Consider the following 21,873-nt stretch of genomic DNA (forward strand, 5'->3'; position numbering starts at 1 on the left):
TAAAAAAACTAAAACAAAAGCCAAAGCTAAATTTGACATGACAACTTGAAAATCAATGTTGATGATCCAACATGTAATGCTAACTCATTTTGGTATTATATTCATAGTAGCCAAACCTCATCTTCATGTAGAAAGAAAATCACAAAACACTAGCCTAGCTTACAAGAGTAGCAGTAACTGTCATCTCTGGGTCTGTGATGATTGTTGACATTTTCATACATACATACAGCATATTTTGATATAATCTCTGTTATAGACTAAGCAAAATGTAGAAGTGATTCAGCCATGTTAACTGTATTTATCCCTCGAAACAAAAGAAATTAATGCTAAGATTTCTTCCCCTCTTCCTCCCGCTCAGGTTTTATTTCATTTGTAATTGAAAAATCAATCTTAATGATCCAACATAATAGTAATTCAGTTTGGTATCTCGCATAACCGAACATGATGGACAAAGAAAATAGGCTAACACTATCTGGACTCCTGCTAGAGTAGCAGATAACTACCATGTCAGCCTCTGTTTTTGTCTCTTTAAAGTCTATGACAATGGTTGTTTTTGGGTTAGGGTTAGCCTGAAAAGGTATTACAATTTACTATATAGTCTGAAAACGTACAACTCTTTGTCTCTCACTGTTTCTCAATGCATTTGTAAATCAGAGAACAGCAAACACAAAAGCGTCACTTAGTTGGGGGAATAAGTTTTCTCTTCTACACTTCTGCTGTAGCCTGTAGACAAGTAGTCAACCTCTTATGAAGCCCTGATGTGAAGTGTGACATTTTCATATAAATTACTTTTATAATCTCATCATTAGTTTGGCTAACTAGCCTCAAAACTTAAAATTATTTTTTCTCAATATTTAATTAATTGAGAAGAGTTAAAAGCATCACCTGGGTTACATAGTTTATGCCATCTAGCCTGTTTACATCTAAAAAGAGACCAAAACACATCAGATGACATGCGGCCCGACTCTTATGAGGACCTGATGAGAATAACATTTTCAGATAAATTAGTTCTTATTTTGCTACTCTGTTAATGCCTGTGTAAAATGTTGATATAATTAATAACTCTTGACATTTACTCTTTCAAACAGAGATGAAGCCAAAGCTTTATTCCTCCTCCTCACTAAAACTCCTCTCCAGAAAGTGAAAAATAAGTTGTGAGGCAAAGAGGGAAAAAAATGAAGAAAATTTGCTTTTGCACCATAAAATAATTTGAATCTGCTATTTATGCAGTTGCTTGACCATATAATCTACCTTATAACCAGTTTTGTAATGTACACTTATCATGAAATATCATAATTATCTTGCTTATATACAGAATATTAATCTTACAATATATCTACAACAAAAAATTAACAGCTTTTTCTTTTGTATATCATTACTACAACTTTTATGCATTCAGCATATAATTACAACATTATCATTTTTGTGTCAAAGCTATCTTAAAAATATTTTTTTATAGACGTCGCCGGTATGCCACCAACACTGTTTGACTGACAGGTGATTTCTGGGAACTGTGCAGACACACCATAACAATTACCATTAGTGACAAGGACAAAATCGAACACAAAAAAACTTATGGATTCCTACTTTAAATTATGTTTCTGTAGGCCAGGATATAATTAACAGTCTATCTGCGAGAGGCAGGTGTTAAATTAGATGAATCACATTAGTGCCTCTCTGAAAGCTAAATAACAGTGCATCCTTGCTGTAATATTAATAATAGTCTGAATTTAGCTTAATCAAGTGTCAAAGCAGACAAGGTGCAAAGGATGAACTGATGATGTGAGAGTACAGATGAAAAAGAAATACACAAATCAGAAAAAAAAGAAAAGAAAATGAGGGAGCATGAGCAGGGAAGAGATGCATAGAGGTAGAGATAAGAAACTTTCTGGCTCATTAACTCTAAAATAAATGTGTTTCGGGCACAATAAAAAGAGGTTGTTCCAAGATAATGGAACTGTAATGTTCGTTACGACACCCCAGATAGAGACAGCAACAAAGACAAGGGGTGGTGTAATTACAGCTCTCCTGCAACAAGGGAGCAGCCTCAGCATTTATGAATAATAATTATACGTGGAGTGTCACTGTTCAGAAAGAAGTCACCTTTTCTTCTACAACCGTGATGGAAAACTACAGTTTCATATCATACCGTAATGAAACTAAGTGCTGTAAAGCCCAGAATTTATCTGACCATATATTTCAAGGGCTGGCGTTGTTGTATATTTTTCTTCTTCTTTTCCCATAAAAACATCTATATAGCTAAAGCCAGATATAAAAAATCTTCACATTTCACAGCAAGAAAGTGAGTAAACACATTTCCCAAAATGTCAAACTATTCCTTTAATTACAGTCTAGAGCCTGCAATCGTTATATTTCACACCTTGCACAATATACAGTGGACTGTACATTTTTCTGTAACATAGCTATCTATAATTTAAACACATTGAAACACTGACAACCTAAATCTGTCAATGGACAACATTAAAGTCCTTTTCTGAGTAATTGGTCTGACTTCAAGATGCTAACCCACTTCTGCATTGTCCTACCAGTCGCCCCCTGCAGAGTGGCGACCATGTCGGTAGACATCCATAACATCTAATTTCTTTCCCTCCGTCGAGTGATCCCAGCGGGGAGGAGCTCTATTCATTATTGAAGAATGTGCAATCAAGCCAATAACAATTTACCTGCATGATTCTCTTACCAGATAAAATTGTGGGTTTGTTTACTTTAATCATTTTAAAAAGGGTGCCAATTACACCTTCAGAGAGAAGAAGTCTCATCATGAGCTGCTGAGCTCTGTAATCACAAAACCGGCTGCTTTTTTTTTTACATCAGTTTTCTTCACAGGTTAGACAACCCCTTAGCACTATGATATAGAGGCACTTGATAAAGACATACCAACACTTCAACTGATGATTAATGATGAATTAAACGAAGACCAATGCTCATTAAATATTTAACTAAAATATGATGTTTCCTTGTTAACCTTATAGCATTATCTACACAGGATATGATATTAATGCGAGACATATAGACGGACATGTTATTCATCTCTCTGTATACATGATAATAACATGTAATGTTAGTAAACTCAGTAATGAAAAAATAGGAGCAACAATAGTTCTGCTCTAAATCTTCTGCTTTCACCTTAATTTCAGTTTAAGTCGTCTAAACATCATTACGCCACTTAAATTGGAGATACACCAACACATTAAAAAAATCTTGAATATTGATCTTAAGATTGATCCCTCATCACGACTAACACTTTAACTCCAAAATTTATGATAGATATACATTGACTGAGCACTTTATTAGGAACACCTGTGCAATCTGATCTCTAAAGAAATCCAATACAAAAGCTCTGCCATAAATTCTACTTTCCAGAAGCTTGTACATTTTTCAGTTTGTATTCATATAGTAAGAAAAGTGATAACTCTCCTTTATGTTTGTTATTGAGGCTGCAGTGGGTGCTGGTGGCGTACTGGAGTGCAAAAATAGTTTAGTATGTTAATGGGGTGGACAAAATATTGCATTAGGCAGTGTTCCTAATAAAATACTTGGTGAATGTACTGTAATGTGCAGTTCCACTAGGTGTGCACAGGTGTATTGCATGCAGCCAATGATTAGAATGGGATTAGATATTTTTACCTGCCTGTACATTATTAAATAATGTCTGCTCTGATGAAGGTCTGATTGACTGAAAGCTAAAAAATAAAGTGAAGTACCACTTGGATCTCAGTGTGAATCTTTTGATCTCTTGTTCATCAAATTTGGACTCACTGATGGTTCCAGCACATTACAAAGATTACGCCGGGGGGAGCAGTGGTCATCCTGCATTGTAAAACCAAATTAATAAAGTTTAATCATCTTTATTAAAGCTGCATGTTAATTATACTGAGTGCCATATGACTGTTGGATGCCTGAGTCAACACTGCTATCTAAGACTTGAACATTAGAGTCTACCTAATTTGATTATGATGAATAAATTAGAAAACATATCTTGTACTATACTGAATGTTTACTGCATCATATGATTGAAAAAACAGACACTATGGTGGGGAAATACAAGCCAGATGCAGATTGCTGTTTTCTCAGGAAACCGGATTTTAATTTAGATCCAGATCAAGTTTCCTGACCCCGGAGCCAATAAAACTCATTCGATGGAAGTGATTAAATTTTAAAACGACATGCCTGTCAATCTTGAAAATGATCTTTTAATATAAAGTTCTCAAAAAGCTGACTTATAAAGATGTTGGTTGTTTATCTGAAAGCGGCGATGTGGAGGTTTGGGAAATGCAGAGGGCGAGCAGTAACTATCTTTCATTATCCAATTCTCTGTGGTCAGATGGCTTGACAACGTGTTTTGTTTTTTTTGTGTCTGGGTAAACACAGAACTAATCCTCAGAGACATTAGTGGCTCTGACAGGCCCCCTTCAAGTAATCTGGGGATGCTGGTGTACCTAATAAAAACAAGCGGTGCAGTCTGATTGAATTGCACACCAATAATTAAATAAAAACTCTGAGTAAAACTGGATTTTCCTGAGCAAAACAATGACAGCCAAGAGAAAAGGGTGATTACCTGAGGCCAATAGTGTGGCTTAGCACAGGAAAGCAAATCGTCTCAGAAACTATTGAATTGTTAAGCCAAATTGCCTTTGACTGGGACTTATGCTGTAGTCAAAAGCTAACATATACTTACGTTCTCCTATAATTACTGAATATTAGCAAACAGCAACTACAGACTGGCTGTTCTATTTATTGCTGCCTTCCAAAATGAAAAGTCACTGATATGAATCTGTTTCTTGCAGAGGCTGAGGGGGAAGTTTAAGCCTCTTTCCTTTTTGGATTTTCTTTAACAAATAAAACAAAAACAAAAACAACTAAGTCCATTAGCGTGTCTTGTTTCGTATTTCGCTGGTTGACTGGCTGAGTGGGGTTCTTCAGGGTTTCTTAAAATGGAAAAAGAAAATGCCTGAAATGTTTGTTTACTGGCAAGATTTTGGCTTTAGCATAAAGATGTGAAAAACTGACAATATTTACAGTGAATGCAAAGCTGCTGATGTGTTTAATGATGGCGGAAACGCACAAAAGCTTAAAATATTAACTTTCCTCCATCATCTGTCACATGTTGCTACAATGCATATACTATAGTTTAATAGCTCAAGGGCAAATTCACACTACAGTTTTTATAAATATATTCCTAGCTTCTATGAACAGTGTAGCATTTCCATTTCAACCTTCAACACCAACATAACAAGGGGAAAAAACATACTGATAGTGGACATGATTGCACACAGCGTTGATGAGTAACCTGATGAGTAACCTGGATAACATTTTTAAGATGCTGCAGTATTCTGGTTTCTCAAAACCCGACATATCAAGATTTCTGACACATTTGCATTCTTATTCCTCTCGAGATTATAGGCTTGAGGTCCAACTGATCCATCCAAGATTGAGGCTAATGTAACAGGAGCCAGTGTAATGTGTTAAACATGTTTATGGAAATGTATGGAAATTAATGTTTGCTTCTTTCATAACTTCCACAGTAATGATTGTAAAATGAGCCAGGCAGTGGGATTTCCTCATGTGTCCTCCTCCCCACTCACCATCTGACAAAATGCTAAAACCAACCCTCAGTGCAACAAAGCCAGTCATCAATGAGACAGTCAGTCATTAATGGAAATACATACAAATGATTTAAGAACTCGATTTCATTAGCATTAATACAGCACTATAGTACGTGTGTATGAAATGAATACTTAACATCCATTATTATCAAATGTGTGTTGCATCACAGCATTTAAATATGTTATCTGATTATATAATTATGTTTTCTTAAAGAAATTCCTGAAAAAAACATTCAGCTCCTGTGAACATTTATTATTATAATCCATCTTTCTGAACATGATTCTTTATTTCTTGGTCATACATACATATTGTAGCACAGAAGACGTGGGAAAGGTGAAACATGAGGAGGATTGAACAACAGAATTCAGTACAGACAGATGAATCACAAATTTGTACACAAGGATGTTTAAGTTTGGAATGATCTCGCTCTTAGTGTAAAATGAGATGAGAATCTGACATCCGAAGTCCCAAATCTAATTATTATTGACCTTAAGAACAAAGAGGTTACTAGAGGTCAGGATGTACAGTCTCTCATTGGTCGCCCTGAAGCCCAGGATTGGTTTGTCAGAGTCCAGGCTGGCCACCTGTTGCTTGGCAACCTGCCCGACCTGACGACCCTGCTTCCTGTTGAATAGGACGGTTTCCACCGGCGACGGCTGACGGTAGATGAATGCGCGACGGAGACACTCGCACAGTGACGCGTAGGAGAAGTTTGGAGGGCAGGTCGCAAACTTTTTATCCCGTTTGGATGCCTGGACGTAGCCTAGGAAGAAAATTAGCGATAGAAATCAGACGGTTGTGAAAACCACTGCTACGACCACTGTGGATGGAAAAGAATTGAACAAAAAAATGAAAGAGACATCACAAAAGGCATGCCGTCACGTATACGGCACATATCTGACCCTTACTGGAAGAAGCCCATTAGTGGTTGCAAAGTTTTCAGTGGGAGATAACACAGTGCTGATACTTTTCCATTATTTTGTGCAGATTACTGTTAACCGGCACCTGCAAATATTTATGGATGTGCTTGTATCTCTGGAAAATTGCAGGAAAATAACTAAAGAAATGAAAAATTCCCCACACCAAAAAAACAGCAGTTTAAAAAAACAGCCAAGTAGTAGAGTTTAAAAAATCTTACAGCTGTATTGTGTGGTGGAAACATGCTCAGATAAAGAAAAAGTGAGGTTAAAATTAATTAAATACAGCTAATCTAGCACAGTTACATAAGCCTACATTATTATAATTAAATATACTGAAAATGCCTGAGTAGATGTAATACATGAAGAAAGCAAAGCATTAATGATGAATGAATCAATTAATGATCAATGAACCAATTAGTTGATGGACAGAAAATAAATGGTCATAAAAGGAGTCATTTATCAGGCAGAAATGCCAAACATTAACTGGTTCCAGCTTTTTAAATGTGAGGATTTCTTAATTAACTATTTTATGTTAGAGGAAAATAAATATCTTTGTGTTTTGGACTGTAAATTAATTAATTAAAAACTCAATCTATACATTAATCATAATGAAAATAATTTAGTTTACTTGCAGCACTGACATACAGTAGCTGCAGTTTCTTATCCTGTTCTTTGAGCTCTGAATGACAGAAAGGCTTTTAACCCCCCCACCCCCCCACCCTCATTTCACTGTGAGACTGAAGAAGACTGTTCACATTCATTTGCTGAAGAGGAAAGTTTCTCTACACTCACCTTTTAATCTGAGTTTAAGACCTGTACCTACAAAACATGCCAGTGACATCACAACTAGGTTAGAGCCAATCATGATTCAGTATGAAGTCGGACACAAATTGTATCTTCAAACTTCTGGAGTGAACAATATTAGCACAATAACAGATTCTGGATTTGTAATTAGGGAGAAGGAGGAAATGTCATTTTAATGATTTAAAACCAGGTAATTTAACAGTTTTTTGGAAAAACCATATCGGACAGAAATTATTATTCAAGGCTGATTCTTTTTGTTTCTTGTATGTCTGCAGGGGAACTTTAAATGTGTTGATATTCAGCTGAAATGCATACCTCTGTGTCTCATATTCCTCTCTAACAAGAGGTAGCTGACACAATGCTTAAACTACAACAATAGTCATTTTTGTGAAAGTCCACTCTTTATTTAAATCAGCCTGTGTGAGGGTGTGATACTGCTGCTGCTGATTCCAATGAGTGAAAATACAAACATGGTGTGAACCTTTTGTCTTTCATTGTGCTGGAATGATCAATCAGGACAGGTGTGACTCCACAAGTCAATCAAAAACTTACAATAGCAGAGCACAGAGAGCACCTCCAACACCTCACTTACTGTATACAATAGATATTGATACCAGCTTTAAAACAACCAGTTTCCCTTTCATTCAAAGAAGAGACATCAATTAAATATGATTTCGAAGAGACTGACAGTCTGAAGGAAAGTGATTTTACAATCACAGTGCAGACTGGATGATATGAAATGTTGTGTCTGAACTGGTTTCTTTGCAGTCCAACAAAACAACCTGGACAGCTTGAAAAGAAACAAGAGTGATGTGGAAACTTGAAGCCTGCAGTACACAAACACTGAAAATGGACATTACAGTGATGTAGGAGATATCTTGTGTCCAGCAATAATATCATTTTGAAATGAAAAATATTTGCATATTAATAGATCCTGGGTTTTTCAGTGAGTCAGAACAGAAGGAGCACTGCAGATGTAATTTTCACCTTTTTTTTTTTCTAACAAGGTAATTGCAGTTTTTAGTGGAAAAAAACATTATTATTAAACATACACACAACTCTAATCATCTGCCATGTGTAAACTGCCCACAGTGACAACACCCTCATATTTGCCAAAACAGAAGGTGTGTGTTTATATAATACAATACCAGGAAGAAAAAAAGTTCCTCTCACATGTTGGTGATTGGACTTTTCAATGGCAGCAGTCCTCATTTGCTACAGAGAAACAAATGATCTTTCATTCCTAAAATCTGATTAGCTACAACCTGCGTTCTGAGATTTCCCACCTGACACAAGAGCATTTCAATAACATGAGATTTTTCTCTTCAGCTGCTCAACTTACTCATTAAGGCTAATAAGATTAAAACACAGCCTAATAGAGCTTCGACCAGCACAACCCAATAATAAATGATCTACTCTGTCAGGCTGAGAAACATATTAAACACTGTTGCTCAAAATATTTACACACACTAATGTTTGTCCCAACAGTGCAGGACTTAATGTTTCTATATGAGAATATATTTAAACTTATTTGCAAAGGAAAAGTCCTTTCTATTGCACCAAAACAGGCTTGATTTTGACATTCAAACATGCTTTACACCCATTTTCCTCTGAGCCTCATTTTGGCTCACTGAGATAACTTCTGAAAATATCACCAGGGATCCATTTATATTCTCTAATTGGATGATACATTTCACACAGAAATGGGACAGATTGGTAAAACTCTGCTGTGTTAATAACAGACAAATGAAGATGTCATACCTGTCAGAGAGGAAAATTGAAATGAAACGTGCTCCAGATGCCGTCGTTGAGGAGAAATAGATGAGTAGATAAATTAAATCAAGTCGGAGATTGAAAGAGACGCAGCTCTAGGAGTGGGTACAATGGCTGAGTATTTGATTTGAGATTTAAAGTTAGATTAACAGTCAAAACATCAGTCGATGACTAAGCTAATGGGCGCAATATAATCCGGTCATAACCCTTAGTTTTATTACCCAGACTTGTTTGAATGCTTTCTATGCAGAGGAGAGAAGAGACCTGCTAATGATCCTGTTTTCAAACAACTTTCATATATTTCTATTTGCGTCCTTGTAGGCTTAAAGCCGTGCCAGTAAACACCCTCTTATCATTTACTGCCGTTTTATTGCAGCCATTTAAAATGCTCCGTCATCTATCCGCTGCAGCACTGGAGGCACGGCAGATGCATGACAGTGTATGTCAACAAAGTTAATAGATGTAAGAATGAATAATTCGACTCAAGTTGTCGTGATTCATCAAACATGGAAATGAAGGCAGGCTTGCGATTCACATTTACAGACCAATCCCACATACTGTTATTAATGTTTACTAATAAAAAGATAACCTGTGGGGGCTTTTTTTTACCACTAGGGACAGTGTGGAGCATGTTTTAATGAGCAGGTCCACATATTGGTTCTTATTAAATTGAGCAGTACATGCTCACCATAAACCCAGAGGTGATGGGACACACATTTCTGCCAAATATTGAGGTCCTTTCCTGTCAACTTTTTAATCGTGAGAATTATATTTAAGTGTCTTTTGTAGCATCACAGCTATGCAACTCAATAATCTGAGGGACTGTCACACTGTCAGACAAAGAATAAGTATAATCCCGTTGCAGTGATCAATGCTGGTGAATCCAAGATGCCCCCTGCGGCCGAGATATACTGGTAATAGAGCAAAGTACTTTTTATATGTTTGGTACTGAGATATCGTGACTGAGCTTGTTCTAAAGTGGACTCGAGGATGTAAAGAAGTGAAAGAGAGACGGTGGTGAAAGAAGAAGGCAGGAACTCTGGACACTGAGGCTCTCCCTAAGATGATTTTCTACTAATGCAGAGGTTAAATCAAATGTACCTTAACAATTACTTAAATATATCCTGTTTGTGTAATGTACCTACTACCTAATGTAAGCTAAAAGGATAAATTACAAATCTAATAGCCTTATTTTGAGTTAATCCCCAGAAGACATTTGCAAACAGATTTAACAATGTAGTATGTTTACATGTTAAGGTTTTCCAATTGTTTTCCAAAGTAAGAAATGCATTAAAGTAGCTATAACCAATATTTGGTTATGACAGGAATATATCTAATGGCAATGTCTAGTATGAGCGGCGGCGTTCATAGTGATGAACTTACAGAGAATTATCAGCGTCTCTGCTGCTCCCCTCAGCTTAATGGGGCTTTATAGCGACTTTCAGCTCATTGTTTGGCTGTCCAGCTGCAGCTTTACTGTTTTGGTTCACTGTCAGCACTCTCATGATGTCGTTTTTGGCTGCAGTGGGCAGCTGTTTTCAGAAAAAAGCTCTAAAAACCCTCTGTAGCCTACCTGATCGGCACCAAGCATCATACAGACACAGTAAGTGACTAACTAGTGAGCAGAATGGACCATTTAGCAGCTAAAGAGCCAGATGTGTCCCTCAGGAGCTGAGAGAGAGAGCAAAACAGAGCTAAAAGAGAGTGAATATTGGACTGACATTTATCAGGTGGACAGAAACATAACTCCAAATGAATGATAATGTTGCTCCGTAACTGCTGGATGTGGAAACCACCAACAAGTCAACAACTGGTATGTCTACTGAGTACTTTCATCAGCAACATTAATGAAAAAAAAATATGACCTTAAGAAAATTATATTATTAGGAAAGAAGAAAGCAAACTATAGTGATCTGTTGTTTCCTCATTTTTTGTTGTTTTGTTTTTTGGGGGTTTATCTTTGTAATGATCTATCACATTCCAGCTTGGACATGGACAATAAATAACTAATAATTACATCTAATACAACATTTCCGCATTTTTCTGGTAGACACTTAAGAGGCATCATGTTTAATGCTTTTAAGATGTCTGTACGCCTGTTTGAAATGATCCAAATGTTCAAAAATCAAAATGTGTTTTGAGTTGAAGCTCTTACCCAGGGCGTTGAAAGTGGCGATGTGCTCCCACATGTTGCTGGGTTGGTCGGGACGCGGCTGCCACAACAGAGCGTCAACGTCATGTCTGAGGCAGAGGCAAGGCATCTCAGCTGGGTTCACATCTACTGTGAACAGGTACTGATGGCTGCCTAGATTCACCTGCAGAGAGACAGAAAGGAGGGACGGGTTTGGGGTATGTTTGTTTTGTTAACCTTTTCTCATCGTTTATCCATCTGTGGTACACAAACATGTGAGAGAAGTGGAGGAACATTGAAGCGTTATGTCCCTGAGCAGGTTGAGGATAAGTACTGCAGTGAAAAGACAATAATAATAACCACAGTGAGGATAAAACCTGTGATTTTCCACTTTCCTTTGCATGTCCTTTACGGCGATAAGCGACTATAATACAACTCCTGAATGACTTCTGCCATCATTCTTATGGCACACTAAGAGTTCATCAGCTTGCCTGCATACAGAAAATACCCCAAAACTGCCTCAAAATCTGTTGATAAATTGAGTATCTGCTCTCACAAGGATTAGTGACTAGTAATGTTGATATAGGAAAAAAGAGATGTAGAGATTTGTTAAATGACCAGGCAGCCATTATCATTAGTAGTAAGAGATTAAGTTATGCACATCAATTTGGATTAATGATCTTACCTTTTTTTCTCCATCTTTCTGTTTTTTATAACAATAATAAAGTGTATTTGTGTAGCACTTATCAAAACAAATATTACAAAAGCGCTTTACAACAACCACATAAAACACAATAAAAATGAGTGATGTTTGAGGACAGGCAGGCTCAGGCAAAAATAGAAATGACGAGCATCAATAGTGAAATAAAATTAACACTGAAGCAATGCAAGTGCAAGAATAGAATACAGTGTACCACAATATCTAATAAAAGTAAATTATATCAAGCAAGTCGGAGATCCTTAGGCAGGTCGTTCCAGGGCTGAGGAGCTTTTATTTACTCACATATCAGCTGACATTAGCGTATCAAGTCTAAATGTCAACCAATAAGTTACAAGACATTTTAATGACGTAAGACAATGCATGGTATGTTTGAGGTCATTTAAATACATAGTTTATCCACCAGAAAGCACTGATTAGTTTGAATTTTTAGTGTAAAATGACTTGTTCGGTATATAGTTTGTTTCTCTTCAGGGAACTGTAATGGCTGATATATCTTTATTAACTTTATTAACTAATCTCGTGTCTATAAACTATATTATTTATGTTTTTACTTACTGGTTTGTGCTAATTGTTATGGTTTTGGGCATACATGCTGTTGTTCTTGTATAATGTTTATTTTGTTGTCTCTTTTGTATTTTTTAATTCTCTACATATTTCTCAACATTCATTAAATGGGGAGAGCAGCAGATCTCTGTCCTCACATTCAGCATGGCTGTTCTGAGTAAAAAGCTGTGCTGAATAGTAGCTGATAAAAGCCACGAAAATCTAAAGTATTTGCTCCATGTTCACCTCACTTTCATGAATGTGCTTCTAGTAATAGCATGTGTGCAGTTTGTTGCTGTTCTCGTCTGACTCCATTTGTTTTGGAAAGAAAATGACCACTGCTATGACACGATGGCTCCTCGACATCTGACTGTTCAAACTGATCCCTCTCTCGGAGTCAACACCCATCCTACGAATCCGACTGCCAACGTGTCTCAGAGGCTGTGAGACAGTGCTGTCCTCCCCATCTCAACACACACTTGACAGGCATAGAAAATTCAGCATGAACCATCCCATATGTTGATGGTTGCGCACAATGACAAGCCTTTTAGCGAACCATCACTCCTCCACTCTAAAACTCATTTTCTTGCCACTTGTGTTTGACTAGGAGCACGCAGCAGACGTTCGCTCATGCTTTAGTGGAGCCTGCGTGTGCGTGAGTTGACTGACAATGACGCCAGTGATTGCGAGGTTCATGATTAAGTGATGAACAATAGAAACCAAACAACAGCAATACAATGACAAGAATAAATACGCTACATTAAAATGACTTAAAAATCAAGATGATTTTACGTGCTGAGGAGTGCAGCATCTCAAGTTCTTTTAATAATTGATTCATCTCTGCAATTAAAGGATGTTGATCAATAAAAGTCCTAGAACTGCAACTTTATTATTTTCATTCATGAATAACCTGTTCATTATTTTCTGAATTCATCATTTTGTCTTTAATATGTTAGAAAATGTTATGCTTGTTATAATTTCATTAAGTGATGTCTTTTTTTCAAGGCATACAATTTTATATCATCAGAATAAATGAAAGATGCAGTGAAAATGTAAAAACTCTATACCTGGTGGCTTAAAAAAAAAAAGTCAATTTACAACCTTAAATATTTATGCTTATTTTAAGACTCTGGATGATATTTTATTAAGTTAAGTTGTTTCTGATGCAGGAGAAGATATAATCTTATAGATAAGTTTTGAGACTCTCAGGAAATCTTGTTACCGCTTTTGCCCTGAATCACAGATGTATTGTAGCATATTGCCCTTTAGTTCAATAAAGGAATTTGGAAACTAATTATCGTAATGGCAGTACACTTACATCTGTGTCACCAATTACACTTCCCAGAAAAATAAAACACGGTTCTCAAACTCTGAAGGTTTAAATTGTTTTGCTTGTCTGAGTTAGGACATTTTCTGAGTCAGTGACTAAGCGTTCCCATTATATGACTGATATGAATCTACCTTTGCCTCGGACTTGAAAAATGATACCATCTCCTCCATGGCTTGATAATGGTCACATTCTGAAGAAGGAAAAATTCAATCATGAAGCTTTTATCCCATTATTTTTCAGTATACCTTCTCCAACAGCCTCTGGACAGCTTACTTTGTCAGATATGTATTGTAGAAGGTTCAGGTTTCACATTTCTAGTGAGGGCAATCAGCAGAATCAAAACTTCTACAAAAAGGAGTTCAATAATCCACGTAAACATAAGAGAAATGTATCTTCTATTCTAACTCAGTTTCTTCACAAAGCCGTTTGAATGAGGAGGATTTATCCGCCAGCAGCAGAACAGAGCATCGGATTAACCTGAAATCTAAATTCCTTTTAATTCCTATGTTACCTGCAAAACAGAGATACGCTATTCTAAATAGAGAGCAATAAAGACATGAAAGATAAGCTCAGTTCTTTCGGGTCCAGAGGGTTTTTATTAAAAGCCGTGGTCACCTGGACACAGCTGAATTCGACACAGATGGCTAGAGAAAAACCTTTTCCGCTGCAGGAGATTAAACGTATGGTAATCGATGCATTTACACAGAGGAAACAGAATATAATGGGGATGAGCTGTTAGCACCTTTTGTCATTTGACTATTTCAAGTCTGCTTTACACCTTGTGGTACAAACATAGTTTGCTGTAATCTATTATGTTGTCAGTCTGTATAGTTTCTGAAGTTAATGAAGGAATCGGTACAGTATTGAAGACATGTTACAATCTACAGTAGAGTATGTAGGACAAGTTTAAATGAGTCGATATTAATAGATCAGACTGATAATCAGACTGAATTTATTCCATTTAATCATCTTTGTATTGAGTGACATACCCACCAATACCATTTTTACAAAATGGTTTTGTCATGGTTTCTAGGAGAAGTAGTGATGAAATGGTAGTAGATTGCTCAACTAATGAATTGGCAAAAAGACTGAATAGCACGTTTCATTATTTTCTGACATTTTCTAGAATTAACGTGTTTATATGTTAATTGAGAAAGTAGATTAAACGATGGTGATCATCATTACTATGTAATGATAATGCTTAGCTGCAGCCTTACAGCCCTGTTAACTTAATGCTTTCCACAACACTTGTCATTAAGTGCTATGTAGATTTAAGAGTTGCCCCTGTTCTTAACCCTGCCTACAAAGCTCTAATTTGCTTGGATGTTTCTCCAAACAGAGAAACAGCTGTCAGTGAACACAACAAATTAACTACAGCTGAAAAAACTCAGAGATGTGGGATTCAGAGGTCTGAAAACAGGCTAGAAAGATCTGGATCCTTTCAAAAATATAAATATAAATTGTCCTGTTAAAAAAACAAGATGTCTCGTGTCTAGCAGGAATAGTTATCATACTAAAGTTGCCCTGGAATTAGTTTTTGGCCTTGCAAACAGCAGACAAAAACTTATTGTTGTTTCAAAACACATTTTGTGGCCTTCAACATCAGATGGGGTTGGGCATGAGAACTGAGTAACTCCATTCAGTGAGTCGGACCTTGTGTTGAGAATATTCTGTCAGGATACTGAACATTGTCTGATTGTTGGGGTTGTATTACTTTGGTACACGATGTGAAGTACAATAATAGGGTTAAGTATAGGCAAGAATACATGACTTCTATGTGTTCTGAGTCTACAGAAAGCTTTTTAGTGAATACTCTTGTCTTCTTATCAAAGGGTTTAAAGGCTTTGTAGATGGAGGAGAGGAAACGAGAGGGTGACATTACAAGAGCAAAAACAAATGCATCTGTACACAAAGGCCAGATGTCTGTAATAACAGCCCAAATGCCAGCTCTCTGTCATCATCATCAACGCTCCCGTCATGTTCCTGCAAGGCTGGTGCTCACTCGCCTTTATAGCGAGAGGACAAATTGCTGTTTGTTTAGACTCTCTCCTGCCCAAGACTATCGAGACTTTTCAAACTGTCCAGGTTTTTTAGTTTGACTACAAAGAAACCAGTTGGATCAAACTACATTCAGACACAACAAGCTTTGATATCATCCAGTCTGCACTGTGTGATAATAAGTTTATGATGGTAAAATCACTTTCCCTCAGAGTGTCAGTTTCTTGAAGTCACATTTAATCAATGTCTCTTCTTTGAATCAAAGGAAAACAGACTAAAACTGGGGTCATTGTCTGTTTTACACAGACACTCAGTAGTTGGAGGTGCTCTCTGTACTCTCTGATGTTGATTGACGTGTGGAGTCACACCTGTCCCGGTTGATCGTGCCAACACAATGAAAGAGACAAGTTCCATGTTCACCATGTTCACCATGTTCATATTTTCACTCATTGGAATCAGCAGCGTACGCCCAGCAGTATCACACCCTCACACAGGCCGATTTAAATAAAGAGTGGGCTTTCACAAAAATTACTATTGTTGTAGTTTAAGCATTGTGCCAATTATGTCTCACTACTAGAGAGGAATATGAGACATAAGTATGAATTTCAGTTGAATATCAGAAAATTCAACTTTTGGCAAGATTCTTTTATTGGCAGTAAACTGGTATTGTTTATTTATGTTTGTTTATCTAAAGTTCTTGATGCCGGTCATTTATGTTAACACGTACTATATAACTAAGGATGTGCATGTCCGACTGTCAATCCTGCTCCTTAGCTAGCTGACCAGTTCTTTCAGGAGAAGACAACTTCAAGTGGAACCATGGAAAGATAATTTCGCTATATATTCTTAAAATTTCCACTGGACACGTGTAAGGCCTCTTCAGCAGTTGGGCTATGTGAAGGAAAAATCCAGCTGTCCCAATCTGGAGTGTCTGAAGTCTGAGTATGACTGGTTGCAATGGAAAACATGGAGACTTTCTCCGGCTGAGGATTAAATTATCTTTATTGCGGAATAACATGAGTTTTAAGGGAATACTTTAAGGCCCAGGTGTTTATGATGGTTGAGGTCTATTTTGGTCACCTTGCCAACTAAAACTAAATTCCATGTCATTTTGGCTATGGGTCTGTACTGCTGTTGAGTATGTTGGGCGGGCAGTAGGCAGTGAAACTGAAAAAAGTCAAAGCCACTTCAGGCTTAGTCTGTCTGTCCGGGGAACCACTAACTTGCCCGACTCAAAGGTCTTCTCCTTTATGTAATCTTCCTCCAGAACATTTTCACTGCAAACTCTGAAGTCAGTGCCCATCCGAGGGCTCTCACTCTTTACTGCTGCTAGCCAGCGCAGCAGTACTATTTTCCATTTCAGCAGCAGTTTATGAAAACGGTTTTGTCCTTGGCTCTGACCTAATAAAACACATTTGTACACCCAGGAGCAATACTTTTTCTGTCCTGTGCCTTCCCAGTCTCCATCGTTCACTTTCTCTATCTTTGACTCTAACTTTCAGTCTCTATCCTTCTATCTGCAGCCAGTCCAACAGACCCTGTGACGTTACAGGTTATAGTACCGCAAGATGGTGGCGCCCTCGCCACAACAGATATAAGGCAGATTCTTTTTTCTTTTATAGGTTTATATTTGTCATTTTTATGATGACAATTGTTGAGCAAATTATGTTAACTTCACCTAATGCTTTATATCCACTTTAACCTGAAAGTCATTAAAAAGTTTGCGGGGGGAAACTTAGGTTCATGTAGGGCTACAGGCCAGTGTTTAGGAAACACTACAATGTGTTGTTGTTTTTAGATTTTTTTGTTAGTTTGTTTGTTTGTTTTGTTGAACTATAAAGTGCTGCTTCAGGTTGTCCCTCATTAAGTATTTTCAATGGAGTATAATTTGTTTTTACTTATGACGAAAGGCATGAGACAAATAACTTGTAGTGCAAAAACATATCACAACACAAACTGCCACAAACTACTTTGGTTTTATTAATTTGGGAAATACGCTCAGTATAATATCATGTATTTATCACAAAAATGTATGCAGGTGAAGTTGATCTAGCACATTTTAATTGAAAATGACCCGAGTAGTTTCATTAAGCGTTTTTTCATTTTGCGGATGAGGTCAGTATATATAGTCCTCTACAAAGAAATCCCTAGATAGTGAGTAGTTGCAGTAGTTGCTGTGAACTTGAAGCTTCCAGTCAACACAAGGTCAGACAACAATGACAGTTAGCAGTTAGCAGCAGAAAACCAATACCAGTCAGCAGTGCTGTTACACGTGAGGATTTATTCATTTTGAGTGGAAAACCAACTTCTAGCTGCCGTTTGAACAAACTAACAGCTTTCCGGTTAACCTGCTAACTCCCAGGCTAACTGTTAGCCGTTATTATATGTTTATATTAATTCAGTAATAATAAAATCATTTAAATCGTGTATTGATTGCAATACTCATTAATCCAATTTTTCCCACCCCTAGTTACCACAAATGTAGATATTCTCTATTGTAAAAGGTATTACACATATGGCCAGTGGATATGACTCACAGCCTCTCTCTGGGGAAACACACATAAAACCCATTCTTCATCTTTTCAACCGAGACCGGAAGCAAAGAGAAGCAGATCGACAAAGATACCAAATTAATAGGATCAGCCACATTTTTAAGCTGAAAGGTTTTTTAAAAAGGTCAGCAAATATCCCAGTGGGCAGGCAAGCGACTAAAGCATTAAGGCGGACACAATGATGGGATGAAGAAAAATATGATGGCCAGGCCTCTTAGATGAGATAAACACACACCAACACACACACACACACACCTGCATCAACTCACATGTTCACACATGTGGAACAAACAGATGACTATCCTTCAAAAGGCTGATGGTATACAGGTACGGTTACAATCCACCTTATTTAATGGCAGCAGCTTGCATGGATGTACTATTTGTGTAAATGGTGGGAGAAACATTAAAAGGGCTTCCATTCACAGGAAGACCTTCACCGCTTAATCAGAAACACAGTACCTTATATTCAATACTCCTTACTAGCCTTTCATTACATAATGAAAGGTTTCATTTTTGACCGTTGTCTGAGTTTTTTAAATTTTTTTAACCATGAACACAAAAGTTGTGTAAAATTAAAAAGAGAAACTGAAATTGAAAGAGGAGCATCAATGATGGACACTGACGAATGTACATGAATGAATAGAGCTTCTGAAAACTGTTATGTATCTGCTTTGAGGAAATAAAAATATCCACTTGCACTCATTCTTGTATTTTCAAAATATGGAGACAAAGTTGATACAGCTTTGATTTCTGAAATATGTCTCGGGGTACAATATTTTTCCTAAAAGTGCAGTGAAAAGCAATTATTAAAATTCATTCCTTAGAAAGAGTGAGCCTGTTTTCTCCAACTTAACTAAATAACCTTACCTCAAAGAAAAACTGCAGCTGGATGTTTTTTTCTCTCACATATTCAGGGAAAATCTTAATGTAAGAAGTGAAAAAGACAGCCTTTCACCTTCCTGAGCAAAAACCATTAAATGCTGAAGGGAAGGTTGAAAATGACATATCCACATGATACAAGACTGCGATTTCACTGCTCTGCATTTCAGAGCAAATGTATGTAAGCACCTGTCATACCAGAGTTACTCTAGAAGACTTCAACAATAAAATCATTCACAGTGGATCGTTTGATTGACATTATCTAGCAGGTCTTACACTGCACAGAACAAAGACAAAGTAAACAAACTGCTGTAGCTACGTCCGTAAGTCATACACAAACAATGTGTCATTTACAGAAAATGTGAAGAGCAACGAACAAAATCGGCATTTGACAGAACCGAAATAACATTAACATTCTTTTTTAATGTGCTACAGACTGAGCAGCTAATTAGCTCCACAGTGTGATTACTGTTACCAGTATATATCTGTGATAGGTCAATATAAGCCAATAATATCAGCTGACAAATATATCAGCTGGGCTCTACTTAGCAGAAAAGCTAATGGAGAGCCTGTGGCTCTTGTTACCATTTATTTCAGAAGCTAAGACTTACTGTACCTGAACCAGTCACCCCAGTAGGTAGACCATAGTAGGTAAATAGCAACAAACCAATGATGAGTAAGGATCTCTTTGATGCAGAGCACATTTTATGAGGGTGATATCATATATCTTTTGAAGGAAGCAAACAGATCTGCACATTTTTCATTCAAAAAGCAAAGAGTTGAGACATATGACTCAACATGACAACATTAATAATGGAGGTGGAAAAACAGGAATCTAGACATGAGGAAGTAAATCTAAACTCACTCTTATGCATTATACGCTGACAGAAACTTTGTGAGATCTAACCTGTGACAGCCTCTCCAACCACTAGACAACTCTGCAAAGTAACGTGTTGTACCCTGATGAATATTCTCAGAATGAGTATTCACAAAAATAGATGTCAGCTCCAATGGTTTAACTTCTTACTATTCGAGTCACGCGGAGGAGTGAGGGGAATGAAGGGTGTGTGCCTGTTTTCTTCTTTACTGGGCCTTAGCGGAGCTCTCTGGTCAAGTGGCTTGTTAGATGGAACGGCCAGCACTGGCTTATGAACCGAGGGGAGAGCTGAATAAAAAACAGGCTCTTATAAAGGCAGTGAGCGTCAGGTAGCTAATAATGTGCTTGAGGGGAATGAAGGATGGAGGGAGCAGACAAAAATGATTGAAAATGTTTAACATGAGGACTCAGACTTGAAGGATTTCAGGATCAATGTGTGTACCTGTGAAGAAAAGAGGTGTTACTTACCACCTGAGTGGGCTCGAGCGATTCTCCATCAAAGTGTGTGAGGCTGGAGCTATCTTCTGGGAACCCATCACAGTCCTCCAGCTCCTGAGAGTTACAAGGGGGCTTGTCCCTGTCAGGGTTACCGTTCTGGACACAAAGGAAGAACGGGATAACAAGACAGAGGCTCCAGTTACGCTTGTTTTGCATTTATTAACATGTGAAAGGCTTGATTTGCACTGAGGGCCTCAAGTGGGCCTGGATGATACTAATGAAGGGTGATGGTGAGGGAGGAAGTGGCTAAAAATGCTGTTGAACATGAGACTGAGAGGGACTCCGGAGACCAGAGTGTTATGATGTGTACAAGACTGACGGATGGAGAGGGCTCAGAGCAACTGAAGAGAAGAAGGATGACGATGAGAGGCCTCAGAGGAGGGAGGAAGGCTGAAAGCTAGAGGGGTGGACTTTAATAAGAAATGTATGGGAGGTCAGGAGAAAACCCCGGGAGAAAACAAACCTACCCAACTAGAAAAATCTGTGCTTCACGGAAGTTTTATGAATAATACTTTCAAACACTGAAAAACATTGTGCAATATGATGTATACCATGACACACAAAACACACAGACATCTTACTCTGTTTATCAAAAGTTTCTCTGACTTTCCACAAAATATACTATAATCATAGTAAAGAGTATAAAATATTATTCTGACAATTACTAGAATAAAACTGAAGCAGTATTGAAAACATATTTATATCTGTATTTCTGAGTCTGCAGAAAAAATTGTATTTTTTAATGTTAAATATAAAAATCTAACAGGCAGAATGAGTTATGGAGTTAATTCTTATTCCTCAAAGGATTTTTCCTTGAGCACAACCCTCAGGACAAAATGTCAACCTTGCACATAAAATATCTTGTGTTGTAAAAGGCAAATTACCCTCATCATATGAATTTATGGGCACATTTCCACTCATAAGGAGACAAACACTTTTGATTTAATGTTTGGATTACTGCTTTCAGGAACGTTGGTCCTGTCTCTCACTTCACTGTTATTAATCTTCTTCATAACTTTGGACAGGGTGGGACTGCTCTGTAAAGTTTTGAGTAATTTAATGCATGTAAAGGAGTAAAGGAGGTTGTTTGTTTATAATTAGAGTTATCAGTCATGTTCACAGAGAATCAGTCAGGGTGTATAAAGAGAACTGGATACAGAAAGTGCGCCGGGCTTTGAAGCTATTTTGACATCGCAGCCAAACCATGTAATGCTATTGG

General features: G+C 37.3%; 1 protein-coding gene across 1 annotated transcript in view; it reads right to left on the minus strand.

The window, feature by feature from the left end:
• Nucleotides 1-5,869: 5,869 nt before the first annotated feature.
• nudcd1 (NudC domain containing 1) overlaps nt 5,870-21,873 on the minus strand; it is a 37,669-nt gene continuing 21,665 nt past the window's right edge. The window contains exons 8-10 of the mRNA XM_062435970.1: nt 20,625-20,750; nt 11,281-11,440; nt 5,870-6,391 (exon numbers count right to left, since the gene is read on the minus strand). Of these exons, the coding sequence (XP_062291954.1) occupies nt 6,102-6,391; nt 11,281-11,440; nt 20,625-20,750 (576 nt within the window). The 3' untranslated portion in view covers nt 5,870-6,101. The remainder of the gene's footprint in view (nt 6,392-11,280; nt 11,441-20,624; nt 20,751-21,873) is intronic.

The sequence above is a fragment of the Scomber scombrus genome, chromosome 16 (genome assembly GCF_963691925.1).
Source record: "Scomber scombrus chromosome 16, fScoSco1.1, whole genome shotgun sequence".
Lineage (NCBI taxonomy): Eukaryota > Metazoa > Chordata > Actinopteri > Scombriformes > Scombridae > Scomber > Scomber scombrus.